Source organism: Bactrocera oleae, chromosome 2 (genome assembly GCF_042242935.1).
Source record: "Bactrocera oleae isolate idBacOlea1 chromosome 2, idBacOlea1, whole genome shotgun sequence".
In the NCBI taxonomy this organism is placed as follows: Eukaryota; Metazoa; Arthropoda; class Insecta; order Diptera; family Tephritidae; genus Bactrocera; species Bactrocera oleae.
In genome coordinates, this window is record NC_091536.1 from 99,786,461 (window position 1) to 99,800,536 (window position 14,076).

The 14,076-nt window shown below is 36.4% G+C and overlaps 2 protein-coding genes across 2 annotated transcripts in view; both read right to left on the reverse strand.

The window, feature by feature from the left end:
* Doa (Darkener of apricot) overlaps positions 1 to 14,076 on the reverse strand; it is an 80,124-nt gene that overhangs the window by 56,879 nt on the left and 9,169 nt on the right. The window lies entirely within an intron of this gene.
* LOC138855882 (type-2 histone deacetylase 1-like) lies at positions 1,086 to 8,023 on the reverse strand. The gene is made up of 2 exons (XM_070106146.1): positions 7,924 to 8,023; positions 1,086 to 3,922 (listed from the first exon to the last, which is right to left on the reverse strand). The coding sequence occupies exon 2, from the start codon at positions 3,282 to 3,284 to the stop codon at positions 1,086 to 1,088; it is 2,199 nt and encodes a 732-aa protein (XP_069962247.1). The 5' UTR covers positions 3,285 to 3,922; positions 7,924 to 8,023.

Sequence of the window (14,076 nt, forward strand, 5' to 3'; positions counted from 1 at the left end):
TGAATACAAACACACAAATTATTGGTAATTAAGCTCATGAGAACTAGAGTTGAAAATAGGGAAGTCAAATTACGAAATGAAATCAAAAAGCAAAATAAGCACACAAACAACAATGTAGAATATATACATATTTATATAGATAAAATAAACAGATATAGTACGCATATGTTTTTGAATTCCGATATTTATACTTGTATAATATAAGCGTCTGCAACAAAAACAATTGGCGCTTAGATGCGGCTCTTGCTTGCTCTCACGGTTAGCTGGTTTACTACTGAAAGTGGTCGATAACATACAAGTACAAAGAGCAAGCGAACAGCGTTCGCGTTAACGACTGCTTAGCAGCGAAGACAAGAATAAAGATTATGTCAGCGAATTGGCTGCTACCCGAAAGTTGGCAGCAATCAGTATGCGGCAATGCCAAGTGCGCCTACGACTACCGGAATAAGCCATCTACCCGCAACAACGCACGCGCGGTCGTCGTAAGCTGCGAACTCCGCTACTAACAACAGCACAACAAACATTTGCAGGCGTAGTCGCTAGCAAACAGCTATAAAAACGGCAATCTTAAATTAAGCCAGACGGATAGCCATTCAATCAGTTGACTCGTTAGCAAGCTACATACTTAAGCTTATTTGGGAAGTCAATCAGTCGGCAACAAGTAGCCGCCAGGAAGCCGTGGATAACAAAATGATAAATCGATGGTTTACATATACACTTATGCAGCCCTGTAGGGAAATTCAAAGTATTATGCCTCCAAATATATGCCTTCTTAGGGTAAACTAAAAATATCCTTATTAGTTTTTTCTAAAGTAACTTCAAAAAGCAATGTGTAATTCTTGCAACTAAATACCTACACACGATTACGGTACACACTTTAGTTAATTACTTCTTCGTTTGACGGTTGCAAAAATTTATAGCTTCCGCAACATACACAAATTCGTAAAACATTGCAACTATTTTATCGTGTTTGCAGTAAACTACAACACATTGTTTATTCACCTCACCCACGATCCAGTGAGATTTATGAGAGCTTATAGCTTTCTAAAAACAAGAGCAAACACAGAAACAAAAAGAGACAATACTTACTTGAATTCGTTTGTCGTGGGCTCCAAAGTGTCTCCAATAGTCGATGGCTTACCATAAAAATGCCGATGATCGTAACCGATCAATATTGTGTACCCCGGCGATGGATTATTATTATTATTATCGCTAATGCTGGAGGGAGCCGTAGGTATATGAACTTTGGTAGGCTGTGAACACTTTGGCGCCCACGACGCTACCGCCAAAAAAGTATCCGTTTTATGCGGGAGCTCAGGTGAGGTGTGTGTATGGTAATCGTCTTCGAGATCAGATGAGAGTTGTTTTCCATTTTCTTTTTTTGTCACAGTTGTTGCAGCACCATAATTAGTGTAAAGATAGTCGTTGATTGAATGTGAAATTTTCGATTTCGTTGTACGTCGTGAGTGTGGCGAACCATGACCGGCACTCGAAGATGCAGCTGACGCAGTTGTCGCAGCATAGGCATGTAATCGTCCCGTTTCGCTTTCGAATTTAGCAGCAAGGCTTGGGGACGGCAGCAGAGAATGTGAAATTTCTGTTTTGCCAATCCACGTAGTTGTCGGTAAAATTGTTGTTGTTGTTGCTGCGGACGAAGAGGAACTACAATAGCAGTCTGCATTAACAATACCATTATGGTCATTGTTGCATTGACTTTGAGGTGGCATCACTTTCGAAAAGTCCACATACAATGGTTCATCATTTGCGGGTTTCCGGTGGAATTCGTCATCCTGATCTAGAACACTTTCATTGTGAGCGTGCTTCGTGTGACGCTCGATATCATCGAAATCACAAGCATGGGAGGTTGATGGCACACCAACGGAACTATAGAAACTGTAGTTGCTCGATGACTGTGAATAAGAACGGCGATATTTATGGCTATAGAACTCATCCTCAAAAGGTAGTCCTTGGGGGTATTTTTTGGAGAAAACCTTTTTAGTTTTGGGTGAACCATGCGAACCACTAGAGCCCGAGGCGGAACCGGATCCAGTCGAACCGTTGCTGCCAGTGCTGCCATTTTTCAAGTCAGCAGTCGCACTATTTGACTCTCCATTGAAAGGAACATAATTCTTGCGACGCTGACTTGCGGAAAGACCTTTGTTGACTTCACCATTCGTAACACCTCCAAAGCGGCGATTATTCAACTTAGGTGACGCCGAAACAGATGCGAGCATCAGATCCTCTCTATATTTTTTCTTTGTCACAGCTTTTGGTGTGTTTGGAGGTAGAGGAGCGGGATAGTTTTTCACAGACCGGGTGGGAACATTTTCCTTGTGCAACTTCTGCACCGTGCAATAGGCTCGCTTCTGGGACGCCGCTCCTGATCCTGACCCGATACCTGTCCCTGTCCTGCCCGATGACCGTGTGCTGCTGTTATAAAATGTAGCACTTGTATGTTTGGATTGCGATGTGTGATCGAGTAGGTCGGTGCAACACTGCATCGAGGGCTTAACTGTAGTTGCGCTTGCAGCTGCGCCTGTACAATTACTAGAGTTTTTCTGCCGAAAGTTCATATTGCTGTTGTGGGACCTCTCAAAGTTCGATGAGTTGCGCGTGGGAGGGGACGGCGGTACAGCCTGATTACGAGTACGCAGGCACTGTTTGTTAGAAAAAGACGGGGTAGTTCTAATGCTAAAATTGGCGTTAGTGGCCAAAGGAGGAAGAGGGGCGCGCCCTTTGGTGTGTGTGTTGCCATTCGAGCAAGTCGTCTCGATGCGACGCACCAACTTAGGTGTGAGCGGTTTGATAATACTGGTAGTAACGACACTTGTTACACGTTTGTCTGCAAAATTATTATTGTTACCGTTAGCAGTGCAAGTGTCATTACTATTATTATTGTTGTTGTTGTTGTTGTGATAGCGTGTGCCGTAGAAACTGTTGCGAAAAGGTTGATGGCGCCCCAAATGATTACTCTGATAATTATTGTTGCTCGCCAATAAGTGATTATCATTAGTGTTGTTGTTGTTGTTGTTGTTATTATTGTTATTATTATTATTAATGAAACTGTTAGCTTGATTTAAATACATCGACGTAGAACTATTGTGACCATATAACGGGTGACCATGGCTACCATTACCATTACCGTTACCGTTACTATGGCTATTATGAGCGTGACCGCTGCTATTGTTATTGGTGTTGCCTTGGAAGGTGTGCAAACTGCAACTGGCTCGAGTCGCTCGAAACGAACTATACGGCCTAGACATAAATTGATGTCCTACCGGCATTTTCCTATTTATTTACGCACCGAGCTAATTAGATATTCTTAATTTCTTAGTATGCACTTATGAAATGGGTGCACCAGGTCGTCAAAGTGTCCTTGCTGGTGGTCTGCTTTATCACATTTCAATTTGTCACTAATCAATAATTCGAAAAGTATTTAAAACGTATAGTATATTAAAACCGCTGAATATGAGGAAAAAAATCGCACAACACAACATTAAAATAAAACTTTTTTTGCTAATCGCTCATCATTCAGTTTCAATTTTCTTTGTATTCACCTTCACGTAGCTCAAATCATATATTTTCGCTTAATTTATTTGGAAATCGGATTTCATCGGTAGTTGCATTTGAGCACTGCTCGAGTACTTTTAAGTATTTAGGGCGTTTGCCTTTTTTCGCTTTTATTTGAAACGCTTGATACTCGTGTATTTAGAAGCTTGTAACAGGTTCCATCTGTATGATTTGCCGTCATTTGGTTTTTGGTTTAATTATTAAATTGATATGATGCAACTTGCCTTCGAGTTAAACTTTATTTGTTATTTTAACTGAAACAAGCCAATATACCGCAGATGCATTTATTAATGAAATTAAACAAATATGGCTTCTTCCAACAGTGTATCTTCATTTTTGTTGCATCCGAAATCTAAATTAGCAATGAAAGAAGAAACTATGTTACAGCGAAAACACGCAATGTGGTCTCAAATACCGCACTTTTGCAATTGAAATGTTTTGTGTGCCTCGAAAGACACGCAGCGTGAGCCGAGTCGTGCCCTGCTATGCCGCGTGTTTGCTGCACATGTTTTCTTAATCCGGACAGCCAGTACGAGGCACCGGCAGTGGTCAGTTGTTGGACTTCATTGTGACCGCATTTTCGCATTTTAGCGAAAAGGTCAGTGAGGAATAGTCGCACAATGAAAATAATAAATCAACATAATCCATTTGTTTGGGCACAACCGCCCCTCGACTTGTGAATGGAACTTACTTCGCGCACTGTCATTTGTAAAAATCAATCGGAAACGCATGACCGATGGGACTTGGACTTGTCGCGTAGAAAAGCGGATAAGTAGAGCTCAAAGTAGAAATAAAACAAGGCTTAGCAATACAAAACTTACTGTAAAGCATATGCATATAGAGTGCCTCACAAAAGTATTCAGAACATTAATTTCAACAAAGACAACACTTCTACTGAAAAATTCGGAGAATTCATATCACAAAAGTATTCGTAAAAAAAAATTAGATATATAAGCTAAAATTTATATTAATTTTATTAATATCTGGGAGTAAAAATAATAATTTTTTTGTTCGCTCCGCTGACATTTTTCTCCATTCTTTGGAGAATTGCTTCTTGGAGGCCGGTTTTGGAAGCTATTTTGTGTTTTCGAATAGCACGTTCCAAATCTGCCCCAAGTGCTTAATATCATAAGATCCGGGGACTGAGAGGATGTTCTTAAAATTTTTGGGGTGTTGTACGATATTCAAAATTGTACATTATGAGCTGTGTTTCGGGTCGTTGTCCTGTTGAAAAATGTAACGACCTGAATGTTTGCGCTAACATTTAAATTATCTTTTAATATTTTAATACATTGACGGTGATTCATTTTATCAGTGATAAACTGCATGTTATCGACACCGTTTGCACACATACAGCCGCACAGCGCCTTGGTTTGGTCAAGTTTATACTCAAAGTTTCATATTTTTATTCGAAATAACTTTGGTTTTTTTATTTTAAGTCGCAGTTAAAACTTTATTTGAAGTAATAACAAAGTTTCCAAAATATACTTCTACAAAACAAAAACCTTTTGCGTTTTTTTTACTATTAAAATCTAATTCCCAAATATTTCCATGAGGAGTACTTACTTCACCTGTAAGCAAGAAATTAGAAGAATTCTGTGTCTACCAAATACGCATCAACGCAACGAGACCTTACGAATTAACTGTCACAGCACAAGATCTTCTAAGCGATCAACATACTTACATACATATGTAAGTCTAGGGAAAGTAAAAAATAACAGTGGAGCCAAGTTGCAAATATTGCTACAACATCTGACGAAGAGCAATACTATTAAAATATGCTTATGTAAATTAGTATAAGAGTATCAGCGATTAACTTTATCTAATATGAAATCTGCAGAAGCTGCGTTAGTGAAAATAGCATACACACATTAATGTGTACATAACTATTATGAGTAAGTTTTGTCAAAAACAAATAAACCAACAAGTTATGAGTAGAACATAAGCATTAATTTAAAATAATAAAACTGAATTATTCACACAATTAACGGCAATCATGTACGTATGGGCATATGCAGGATTATGTATCTAAGATATGTTTATATTCATGTATTTCAAAGAAACCACATTCGTTACTTTTTTTGTTTTATATGGTCACTTAATGGTAAAATGCGGGGATTGATTGCCTCGGTCCAGTGGGGACTCATGAGACTGACGCGTACATATTTCATTTCATAACCAAACAATATGTGTCACTAAATCGCGAGATGGCAATCGATTTTCTTACTTGTTTTATGCAGATATGTTCAGAAAACATAAAGATGCCAAAAACAATATCAAACATGGGTGCTGGAATGACGTTATGTCATCTCAATTTGAATTATCTACAGTGTGGAAACGATTTTGTAGGTCGTGCTGCTAACTCATCATTAGTGAATGAATTAAAAGAAAAAAAGCTGCCAGAAACAAGACTAATCGATAAACAGCATTGTACATTTCCATACTACCAAGGACAAGATAGTACGGCGTACAAAAGGTGATTCGGCGAAATTTGTTAAAAGTTATGGCCGTAGTGGCAACGTAAAAATCAGTTGTTCTCTTTTTTTCACATCTGAACAATGTTGCCATTGCTCAATTTGTATAATACATGGTTTTGCTCATATCTAGCTTTTCAAAATGTAAAAAATCAAAGCTATAATCAAACTATTAAAAATAGTCTACCTACTTATTAACAAATGTATTCGACTGTGATTTTGAGTTAATTGAAGAATATTTCAAATATATTCAAGTTTTTTTTTTTATTTAATACAAAATAACGAACAAACTAGTTGGGTTCAGTAATCCAACAAATATCAATGAGACATTTGCACTGCTTCGACGTGGTTGTACTGCTCAAAAAGTCCAGTTATGCGGCATGGTGCAGTCAATCACCCGTCTACACTTGTTCATCCAGTTTTCACTGTTGGCATCTTGCTGATGCGTGCTACTTGGCTGAATGAGTTTCTGGATAAGGAAAGCAAAGCATTCCTACATTGCGAGACAAGCAGGTTGTAAAAAAAAAATATAAAGTAGCATTGTCTTATGCACCTTAGCTAAACTGAATGGTCATGTGCATTAAGATATCCACTTTGAAAAGAAAATCCAACAAATTCTTTCACGCTTAAGGACTACTTTAGCCAAGAGTGGCTATTGGTGGCTATAATTATAGAGTTCGAATTGCAGTGATTTCTTCTTCACCAGCATCAAAAGCACACAAAACAAAAGGTATATAGTGTATCTTATTTCACGTTAGCTGTCGTCTATCCTGCCGCTGACATAACAAAAATAAAACGAACTAGTTATGAATACCTCTTTTTTTAACAGGTTATGTTCCATGAAAATAATTCACTTCAATAAGTTATAATTTTTTCTTGCACGAAATTACTTTCGGAACCACTTTTTATAGTTAAATGAAAGCACTTGGGACATTAAAGCGTAGGCGTAGCGTACGATATAATATTTTTGTACATATTATGAAGACGAAATCTGATGGGTTTCTCGCCTTGAGCTGGTGTAGAGGCACAAGTTAGTCCCCTATTACAGAGGATCATTTTGCGGAGTATTATAGTCAATAGTTAACAACAAAGCAAAATTTTACAATTTCTTAAGTGAATCAACCAGCTAATTACACTTCCTCATACATAAAGGTACTGATAAACATGCAAGTGAGGCACTACTCAGACGACAAGTGAGAACAAAAACAATATCTTAAAGCAAATAAACAGAGAATTAAGAAACACTTGTACTCGTACACATACAGCTGATTCATATGATATGCACATACAAACATTAATATGTGTATGACGAGTTCGCAATTTAAAAGTGGAATGAATAGGGTACTCGATTTTATATGGAAGGTGAAGAATTAAAATTAAAACAAATATGAAATATCTGCTTAAATACAAATATTTTTTTCTATAATCATCACATATTTAACCATTTGTTGATAAGAAGAATCGGAGCAAAAGATTTTTGCTAGCAGATGATTAAGAAATATGTTTATGGCAACATCAAACATGTAATTTCTATATTGCTGGGGCGGCATTGAGAAGTAAATTATTCGTAGAATGCATGAATTGAGTGAATAAAACTTTACTGCGTTTCCACTTCTTTTTATTGTTATGGCATAACTTAATCATTTTAGCTTAATATTTCGCAATTTTTTTTTTTAATTCATTTGATTTTTGAGCACAGATACACACGTAATTTCAGTACTATTTATTACAATTTGTCGAATATGCACAAAAACTATTAGGGATGGAAATTCAAAAGTTCTAAATAGCCGAGTCTGAAATAGATCTTATTTATTCCAAAATAATATAAATTTTGCACCACTTTTTTTTATTAAATTATTACAAACACCAATTAACGCACGTTTTTTCCGTTTCAAACAAATGAGCACCTCCAATCGCTTTAAAGTAATCGCATCGACTGAACTGTTTACACAATAGCTCGTTTGAAGCAAGAGTCTGATCGTTAACTGCATACGGCGAATAAGTCGACACAATATCAAAAGCTAAGTAAGAGATCACAATACGAAATACACACTAATACTATATCAGAAGTGTCATGGACTCAGAGAAACATTCGGGCTTCCTACTTCCAGATTTCAAACCAGATATGAGTACAGCAAACCAACGAAGAAGTTTGTGTGAGATAGAGTCATTCAGAAAGGCGAAAAAGCAACGCTGACTCACCAAACGACCTGAGCAACACGTGAGCATAAAGAAAAATTACGGCGAATTGAAAATCTTAACAAAGAAATGCAATGTATGGTATAAAGATGACATTACTTGCAAAGCGATTCAACAAACGTTTGAAAACAAATTCACACAACACAAATGCAGTATCTGGCTAGTTTCTTGTAGCCCCATGCAAAAAGTCGAGGAACAATTATTTACCACGAACAGCTCTCTCATATTTTGATCTTTAAATGAAACAGCTAGAGAGAGCAAAAGCCATCACTCCCGTCACACAGCAGATATGGAATTACGAATGCAATTTTTTTTCAATTTCGAATAACAGTTCATGCAGTAAAACGGAAGGTACACAACCTACACATCTGTTCATGCGTACCACATACCTATGTATGTATGTATATGCATACGTGAACCAATATGGATGATCAATGTTCATATGTGTGTACTTTCTATGCATGATAGGATGGAGTACAGCTACTTTATTAAAAGAATTTAACCATAAAATATTGCATTTAAACCAACGTTAGGCAGGACCTAAAAATGTCTTATTATCGCTCGATCTGGCGGCGTCAACATGCGGGTTTTTATTGGTATAGGTTTTATGGTATATTCCGATGAGATATTATATTATTTCCGCGCAGCAAATACAGTTGTAGCTTCTTAGTATGAAACTACCATGTAGTGCACCAACAAACTAGACAGGAAGTAGACGACGCTACAACTAAACAAAAAAAATCTTAAATCAATTACAGATCGCTCTATCGATGAGATGGCGTTATTGTCCATAGTACTAGTGTTGCATGTCGCATCATGTCATACTATACGGCGCTGAAAACGTGTATATTCGCGCTAAAAGTTTGACAGTTTTTCGATTGATTGACTCAGTACGTTGTGAGCGCTTGTCAAAGATGGACACCAGCAAAGAGAAAATTCGCTATATTTTACAATTTTTCTTCGATCAAGACGAAAAAGCAGCCAAAGCGACTGAAAAAATTAATTTAGTTTATGGGTCCGATACTGTAAACGAACGTGCAGCACAAAAGTGGTTTGCTAGGTTCCATTCCGGTAATTTCGATGTCAAAAATGCGTTGCGTCGGGAGGCCTGTCCCACGCGTCGGGAGGCCTGTCGTCGAAAATTGCGATAAAATCATGGAAATAGTGGAAGCAGACCGTCACATGAGCACTTATTTAATTGCTGAGGAAGTAAAGATAAGCCAGAAAACCGTTTGGAACCATTTGCATAACCTTGGATTCAAAAAGAAGCTCGATGTTTGGGTGCCACACGAACTAACGCAAAAAAACATGATGGACCGAATTTCCATCAGCGAATCGCAACAAAATCGACCCGTTTCTGAAGTGGATTGTGACTGGCGATGAAAAATGGGTCACTTACGACAACATCGAGCGCAAACGGTCGTGGTCAAAGCTCGGGGAAGCGGCCCAGACGGTGGTTAAGACTGGATTGACGGCCAGGAAGGTTTTGCTGTGTGTTTGGTGGGATTGGCAAGGAATCATCTACTACGAGCTGTTCGCCTATGTCCAAACGCTCAATTCGGCCCTCTACTGCCAACAACTGATTACCATATTTTCCTGTCCATGGCGAACGCGCTTGATGGTGAGAAGTTGGCCTCAAGAGAGGCCTGTGAAAATTGGCTCTCCGAGTTTTTTGCCAATAGGGATGCAGCCTTCTACGAGAGGGGTATAATGAAGTTGGCATCTCGTTGGCAACAAGATTACGAACAAAACGGCGCATATTTGACTTAAATCCGACGAATGTACACAAAGTTGTCATCTTTTGAAAAATCAATAAAAAAACCGAACGGTTTTCTGTAAAGACGAACCTAATTTTTGACAATTTTGGAAATTGGACTAGTTGGGCTTATGATTTACACTAGTGATTTGTTGATTTCACGCGACCTTGACAGATGAGATGCGTTTTCAATACATGCATTCGTGCCGAAATAAGGCGGTTTTTTAAGCGATTCAATTTTTATATACTGTCATAGGTGATGACGCATTTTATAATTTTCTGATAGAGTATAAAAGTTTATCAGATAGAGATAGTTTGTACCATTAGCAATCTCAAAATTATATTAAAGCAAATAGCATTTTTGTATGCTTACCTACGACTGTTATAATATTTTGATATTGTTTGCATAAAATCTGGATACTTACCTAGAAAGAAAAGAAAAATAAATATTTTATTAGATAACAATTAATGAACTTAAATATGAAATTTATTTAGATTAATCCTAAAAATTAATTTAATACTCCCATACTGCCCCTCCCTCACTTTCATAACATAAGTATTCTCCTTATGTTTGTATAAGTGAATTCAATAGTTTATATACTTGCTTTTTTTTACCTTTCCAATTACTTAAAATTTGTTTATATTCCAGTTTTTGAAGATATGTGATCATTATTCTTTTTTAAATAACGATGCATATCGATAAAAAAAAAACTGGAGCACTTAAACAAGAATAAAAAAGATGTTCAACGTTCCTCACCAATTCCCTTGTGAGAATAAACCAAATTCCATAGTTTTGCTTTATTTAATATTTAACCTAATTTAAAAAGCTTATTCCACGCAATTAAAAATGGGTATAATATTTATGTCAACGACAGTAGCTGGCCATTGCATCACTAGCCTCCAGCCGACATCATTCCACAAAGGTGGGGTCCACACTTTTGGAAATATGCACACACGTATGTACATGTTTTGGTGCCACAAGATTTTAATATGAGTAATGTGAATGACTGAAAAGGATACATTCAATTAAAACAATGTATCAGATAGCTAAAAATTGCCACTGTCAACATATCTTAAATTTAATAGATTCGTGAAGGTTTTTAGGAAATATTCCCCTGTCAAACAAACAAATGAAAAAGGAGGAAGGGTCAGAGACCTCTTTAATAAATCATAAGGCCTCCACTTTTAAATAATATTAACAAAAGATCATCTAGGTCATGTTGTGTAAAAGTTTCGTGCAAATGGATATAAGTGGATATCCAGTTGATAATTTTTAAACGAAAAATCAACACAATTCAAATCAGTTATTGCTTACGAAAAGGTGAATGAGTTAAAATGGGCATTAGCTTTGATTTATATTACGATGACAAAAATGTTGGGGCTAAAACTGATGTGCTGCACATAAGAAAAAACCCTCGTAATCACTCAAATCCATCTGGCGCAGACTACGATAGCTATGGTTTTTAAGGAGGTTTAAAATATTTTGAACACCGTATTTGTACGGAATGGAAAAAATCACTGAAGTCGAGCAAAACGCTTCATAAAAACTCACACAAAAAAGTTGAAGTTTGAAAACACTTCAACCGAAACTCTTTTTGACGTATTGAGTTGATATCGATAATACCAAATTACAAAACTTCAACCAAAATTCAGTTGAGTTGAGAACCGTAATAGGGGCTGAAGTGAGGTGTTTACCCACTCTGTCATTTCATCATTTGTTTGTTTATGTATGTCTGGTGAGCGGTACCCTTCTATCCTACAACCAAACCAATGTGGATTTTTATTGATTACAGTTTAGTTACAAAGCGGTTGACAACTTAATGTAGTGCATGTGAGCTTTTTTCATGAATTATGTTATGCAGGAACAAGTGTCAGGTTGCACAAAATACCACAAAACCCCTAGCAGACAGGAAAGCCTATGACAGCAGGGTAATAAATGAAACACATAAGTAAATGTGCGATGTTAGCAAAACGGCGGATACGGCAATTGAATGCAATCTATTTGATTAAGATATGACAACAATGGAATAATGTCGACCGCACATGTCCAATGTCATGGGGCTCAGCGTTAATGTCAATAATGAAGGAATGCAGCAAGAAGAAGACTAACAACATTGTGGTTAAATATGTAATTTAAAAAAAAAAATTAATATAAACTTATTGTATTAGTATTGATTTCTTTTCACTTATTTAGTTTTGTGCTAGAATTAAGTAATGCAAAATAGCTCATTAAATACAAACGTGACACAATTCGAAAAATTTGGAAAAGACAGTATCTGGAAGATCCGATTCACGATTTCTAACCCGCTTTCTCGGCGTTTTCTCTTGTCAAAATGAGTAGTCAAAGTAACAAAAAAAAGTTAAGTTGTATAACAGTTTTACCAGTTTTACCATTGTGATGAATACATATGACAAATTACTCGCAAGGATAAAAAATACAAAGATTATTGATTTTCAAAAATACTTGAAATAAAGTTTTTTTTTTATATAAAAATGTAAGGCTCGAAACAAAGAAGTTTCTAAAATGGCTACAAAAATACCATTCAAACAATAAGTAAGTATTTACACAAGAAGAAATGTTTTCACATGTATGTATTTATAGAAAAAACAGAATTATTTTATAGGGAAAGCATCTCAAACTCAAATGAAGTACTAACATATCTCTGGGTTAAATTTAAACCTTTGAGTTTACACATATTAAGCAGATATATATTTTCATAGCTGCGAAGTATGTGAAAGTACTTATGCAGAGGTGTTTGTATATATCACAAAAAAGAATAACAATAACTACCCAAGTGGCGTTACAGTGTAAACATGCGGCCAAAATTGAGTCAATGCCTCCAGCCAAGCCGAATTTATTTCAAAGCGACAAAATGCAAAGAACTCACTGTGAGTTACTTTGAGCACAAACTGAAATTGTTTAATAATAAAAAATTTAATTTTATAACTGTTGATTTAAAGCCGAAACTTGAAGTTTATATTACAGGTTGGTTGAAGAGTTTCTGCGCTCGAAATGAACAAATACTGATTTTTGTAAGATATATATTTTTTTATTATATTGCATAATATATAATATAATTTCCCTTAACTTCAATACACTTATTCCAATGATCCTGCAATAATTTTACGCCATCCCTATAATGGCTTTCCGGAAGCTCTACAAAATACCCATCTACGGCTGTAATAGCTTCTCTTTTCGACGAAAATTTCTGAAGAGGTAGTAGTCGCTGGGAGCCAAACGAATACGGTGAAAGCTCAAGAAATTCGTACTTTAATTCGTTGAACTGCCATTATTAAAACACCATTATGAGCAGGTGCATTGTATTGATGAAAAATGGTTTGATTTTTGTGCTGCAAACCAGGTCTTTTCTCAAGAATTTTTTCATCCAGCTGATCCAAAAGTATGCAATAATATTCAGAGTTGATTGTTTTACAAAGTTCAAGTTTGACTAAGCGTGAAATTGGTAATGCCATTGGCATCTCAGACGAACAATTATTTTGAACTTGCTCAATGATTTTTGGTGTGGTTGAGGATTTTGGTCGTCCTTCGCGTGGATCGTCCTCAAGCATAGTACGACCACGTTCAAATTCACCAGCCCAAAGTTCAACGGTGTGTTTTGAAGGTGAGGACTCCTTAGACACTTCTAACAATTTTTCATAAATTTCCTTTGCTTTTAAACCTTTCAAACAAAGAATCTAATCAATGCGCGATATCAAATTTTTTTCATATTAAAAAAATACTCTGACACGGCAACATGTTTGTCAAATAGCTTGTAAACAAAGAATTAATTGACAGAATGACTTGTAACTTTGCATCTGTTCTCACGACAGATGTACCAACTAGAGAAAAAATTGGAGCTAGTAGGGCTATTTCTTGGTGAGCACTACACACTTTTCAACCAACCTGTATTTCCTGACAGTTCGTTATAGCTGAACGTTGGATGCTAGATGAAAAAATAGAATAAAAAGACAAAAGATATCACGAACAAATGTAGAACCTGCAAAATTCTCCGCTTTAGAAGTTTTTTTTTAGAAAGAAAGGCGTCAGTAGCCTTTTTGACATTTTTTTTTATTCTC